The sequence below is a fragment of the Penaeus japonicus genome, unplaced genomic scaffold, assembly GCF_977035675.1.
Source record: "Penaeus japonicus unplaced genomic scaffold, GWHDUDI00000001_assembly GWHDUDI00000007, whole genome shotgun sequence".
Lineage (NCBI taxonomy): Eukaryota > Metazoa > Arthropoda > Malacostraca > Decapoda > Penaeidae > Penaeus > Penaeus japonicus.
Genome location: NW_028234409.1, coordinates 16710870 through 16715869, shown reverse-complemented (window position 1 = coordinate 16715869; position 5000 = coordinate 16710870). Strand labels below are relative to the sequence as shown.

Genomic DNA, 5000 nt, shown 5'->3' with positions numbered 1-5000 from the left:
AAATACAGGACACAAACACACACTCAAAAAAAAAAAAATCTCGCTCTGTGCGTCCTACATATATCAAGTTATATATTTTTTTAATCTTTATGGCCGCACGGGGACTGACCCTTAAGCAAAGTGGCCTTATAATGAAACGAGTGCTTGGTCTCTTGGGCAGTGCCATGCGAGATGGGGCGTCTGACCAACCGCGCGTCAACCTGCACATCTTAACACATTCAATGCCTACTGTTTAGATGAAGAGGCAAGAGTACATTTCTTCTATCACTTCTTGCACCATTTACTTTTGAGTTCTCTTCCTCTTGTTTTATATACACAGTATCTATGTCATCTAAGAGCAATCTTAATTTCGGACTATGCTGTGCAACATTGTAATTGCCCACAAATAACACTGGTTTCTGCCTAACACCATAGGCATTGTTCGCAGGCTTCTCCCCGGTGCGGTAAAACCAGTCGGTTAGTGCTCGACTTGCCCGAAGATGGGTTATACCAGTCATGCTTCAGTGTGTGGCTGCGGCAGCTTTCATTTACCGCCAAATATTGCTGTTTGAAAGGTATGGATGCTCTTCCCTTGTTTCTTTCTACTTGTGGTTTCATTTTTTTTTTTCGGAGGGTCTGGCCTTTACTTTCCTATATTGACTACCTGATAGAACCTTTGTGTAAATTGTCTCCTAACCTCTGTGTAAAGGTCAAAAGCCATATTCTTTAATCATTAGTACATTTATGGTTTCTTATTTTAAACAATTTTGGTTGCTACATGTATAATATACTGCAGTTGGTACTTATTATCTATACAAGTACATACTTTCACTGCTATAAGCAGATTTCTTCCATCGTTCCATACATTTTAAATAGCTGCTTATTTGCACGTTTTCCTTATTTAAATAGTATATACATTGTGTCTATGAAAATAGGAAAAGCCAATTGGGAATTGAATACAAGCAAGTAAACCAAAAAGATATATTCGGTAATTAAGATTTAATAAAGTACATTTAGCATATCTAATTAGTACCATTACATTCAAAAATAAGGAATATTCATCTTACAAATAATATGACGTGATATAAAGATTGATAAACTTAACTTCACACATCTTCCTCTCATTCACGGCATTTTACTTATGATACATTCTGTAACATTCGACACAGGTAAAAAGAATGAAACAAAGATGCCCATTCACACATTAAAGAATGTGATCTAAATTTATTTTATATTCTCCTTAGAATAACTCAACACATTCACATCATGCCAACACTCACAAAATCTACATAATCTATTCATCATCTTCCTCCTCTTCATCATCATCATCCTCTTCATCGTCGTCATCATCATCATCATCACCTTCAGCATCATCACCCTCCTCCTCTTCTGCCTCTTCATCTTCATCTTCATCTTCTTCCGTTTCTTCTACTTTGGCAGCTTCCTTCTTTGCCTGGTTTAAAAAAGGATATAAAAGAAAGAAATTAGAGATCTGGTTGCCTTAACTTTTAATAAACCAATCCCGACGGGCCCAGAGAGAAATGGCAACCCCCTATGCCGGGCCTAAGTAATATTGCCTCGGGGACGTCACACTCATGTGTCGCCCCGTTATCAAGCACGTTGGTGTGTCACACAGGCGTGACACACCGTTGTCATTGGGTTAAATACAGATTGTTCAAAAAACCATGTTAAATTTTTTCTTAACAAAAAAGTTCAATATATATTTTTCTCTATGCAAGGTAAATAATTTTATAGAAACACTTACTTCCTACCTCTGTCAATCATTTTTCCATAATAAAAAAAATAAAGTAAAAGTAAAAGTCCTCTGTATACTACTGTACATAAATGTTTTAACTAATTCAGAGAAAGTTATTTCAAGGTAACATAATATAAAGTATGTCGCGAGTTACTAACCTTTTTCGTTGGGGAGGCCTTTTCAGTCTCAGCTGTTGCTTCCTCTTCTAGAGATCTCTTAGTTCTGAGGATATAAAATCATCAATTATGACAATAGTTAAATACTATCTAGAACTTGAAAACCCCATGGAGCTTATCGATCGACATTGAAATACAAAAGCAGATCTATATAGCATCATTTCAAAGTTATTCATCTTTAAAAGGATATAAGCAGAAGACAATAGAAATCTTTTTCAGCTCTACTCACTTGAATCTAAATTGTACTTTTGGTGACGTTCCATCAGCGCATTTGATGTTGGATATCTTGTCCTTGGCATCACTGGCTGCTTTTTCGGTTTCAAAAGATAATGTGAAGATTCTGAAAATAATTTACAATGTCAAACAAAGGTAATCAACTAATACATATAGATGGGATTTGAGAACTTACACTTTACATATTAAGCATTATAACTACACATTTCTACATTTGGATAGATATATGTATATTCATATATTCACAGACAATATAATCATATATATTTTATCTATATCTATTATGTACATATACAAATAAGGAAATTCCCATGTATACAAATACAATCACAAAATCACTCATTACTCCCATATGCATATCAATATCACAAGCATATCCATAAAAACATACTATAAACTTAAACATGTAGATGTCTATAGGAAAGGAATAAACATCAAATACTTTCACACAAAAACTAAGATTTTCTTCAATAACTCGGCCTATAGCTTAACTGACCTGTGGAATGCTACCTGCTTTGCATTCTTTCCAATCTTCAAAATCTGTTCTGCTACCTTTGTGTCGATGTGGTCTGTCTTTTTGATGTACAGGCTTTTAGGGTCCTTAAAAGATAAAAACAAATTACAGAATAATCTGGCAAGAGCATGATACATATCAGTCCAAACAGATACAACAAAACTAAGTCATATTATTTGGACTCCTCTGCTATAACAATTACAGTCTAGACTTCACCTCAATTCTCTTCTGTTAACTGGAATCTTAGTCACCCTTCATCCTTAGTGGAATGGCAGAGGTGCACACAAGCTCAAATTACTTTAAACAATGTAAAATGTACAAAATTAGTAATAGTTATAAAAAAAAAAAGGCAATGATACATTTTGCTCATTTAGCATAATCAACATTAAGTCAGTTTACTTACCAAAGGTATTTCTTCTTTCTTTTCAAATCTGTAACCAAGATAAGACAAAATCTTAGATTATGAAATAAAAGTGTTCTTTCTACCATCATATATAAACAAATATTGAATTGATAGATGTAACTTCTAAAAATACATTGTATTAACTTACGTGGCAAAATTATAACCTATTGTGCAAGTATTTCCACTCTTGAACTTAATTTGACCCAAAATGTCTTTAATTTTGTTAGCAGCTTCCTCTGTCTTGCAGTAAACGGAGAGACCTCTGAAAAGATAATGGAATATTACAGGAGGTTGAACTACATGCACTATCTATTGTTCCATCAATTTGTAAACAAGTGAAAGAAATAATCCAGTTTTCATTTTTCTAGTATTCTAACATTGGGCCCCATTACTCTAATGCATCAAGGGAGATTTACACACTGAATTATATTTTTTTGTTCCATAACATTACAAAACAAATATAATGCTTTCATAAGCCTTATGTCACATGAAAATGATTAGTCAATAGAACTAATCACAGACAGAAAAGTAAGATCGAACTTGTCCATATTTCAAATGATTACATTAAATAGGAAACAAGAGATCAGTGCCAAGCAATATGGCACTGTGACACCTAATTATCTTATACTAGTGGTTCTACCTAATTGTAGCAAGAGCCACTCTGCATCATATGCATTAACTTATGATATATATCATAATCATGGTATAAATCAAAGTGGTACACTTCACTTCTTTTACATATGAAAACCTTTCAAGGCAAAAGGCTTCTTATTCATTATATTTCAATTAAATCAATTCCATTCATAAAAAAATGAGTACACACACCATAGGAATGGACAGAAATAGTACACACACATATACATATACATATATACATATATATACACATACATATATACATACACATATATAAATGGAGGACATTAGGAATGGAAATACAACATATAAATGCCAATGGAACCTTACTGCTAATGTTAAAAAAATAATAATTTTTACCTCACTACTTATTAGTGGATCTTGACAAAACTCAAGCTCAAATAAGGGGAAAATGCTACACACCTGGTAGATTTTGTAAGAAATGCATTGCCCATTACTCAGGGGCTCAGCTTTATTCATTTACCAAAACAATGAAAAATATCTAGCATTTAACTTACTTGTTAAATATCATATTTGATTTTTTTCCTACTTCCATGAATTTCTCAGCATTCTGTTTGTTCATTTCTGCCATTTTAACATGAATAGCATTAGGGTCAATTGCCTGTAAAATTTAAAAAATTAATCAGTCAATCAATCAGCTCAGGATTACTTTCAAGCAATCATTCACTACTTTGAACATCTTTTTTTTCTCAAATTCACAATCAAATTATTCAAAAACCTCTATTTTTCAAATAATCAGAAAAATCTATTCAAACAATTACATAACCACATAATGCACTTACTGGCTTAGGTCTGTTTTGATCTGTGGCACCACCCCTGCCTCCTCTGAAGCCACCCCTTCCCCCTCTGAAACCACCCCTGCCCCCTCTGAAGCCACCCCTGCCGCCACGGAAGCCACCTCTGCCGCCACGGAAACCACCCCTGCCGCCACGGAAACCACCCCTGCCGCCACGGAAGCCACCCCTGCCCCCACGGAAGCCACCTCTGCCCCCACGGAAGCCACCTCTGGGACTGCTTTCAACCTTTGCCTGAAATAAAGACATTTTTAAATATACATTACAGAACACTCAGAATAATCTATTATTGGCAAATATCCTGCAACTAAATTTTAACCCTACTATCAAATTATATTTTTGGTATGAATGTGTTTGCTAAATTCTGGCAAATGGGTTAGTAAGTACCTATCTCATCCAACCAGGTATACAAATGAACCTAAAAAATCAGCAAAGAAAACATTTGGTATTCAAAGTTTTTATAAGTTGACTATGATTAAATGCTCAA

The 5000-nt window shown here is 34.4% G+C and overlaps 1 protein-coding gene across 1 annotated transcript in view; it reads right to left on the bottom strand.

Moving 5' to 3' along the window:
- Positions 1-946: 946 nt before the first annotated feature.
- Positions 947-5000, bottom strand: part of LOC122242472 (uncharacterized) — a 6024-nt gene continuing 1970 nt past the window's right edge. Inside the window, exons 2-9 of the mRNA XM_042999768.2 lie at positions 4502-4747; positions 4217-4320; positions 3211-3324; positions 3063-3090; positions 2642-2745; positions 2141-2251; positions 1894-1957; positions 947-1432 (exon numbers count right to left, since the gene is read on the bottom strand). Of these exons, the coding sequence (XP_042855702.2) occupies positions 1274-1432; positions 1894-1957; positions 2141-2251; positions 2642-2745; positions 3063-3090; positions 3211-3324; positions 4217-4320; positions 4502-4747 (930 nt within the window). The 3' untranslated portion in view covers positions 947-1273. The remainder of the gene's footprint in view (positions 1433-1893; positions 1958-2140; positions 2252-2641; positions 2746-3062; positions 3091-3210; positions 3325-4216; positions 4321-4501; positions 4748-5000) is intronic.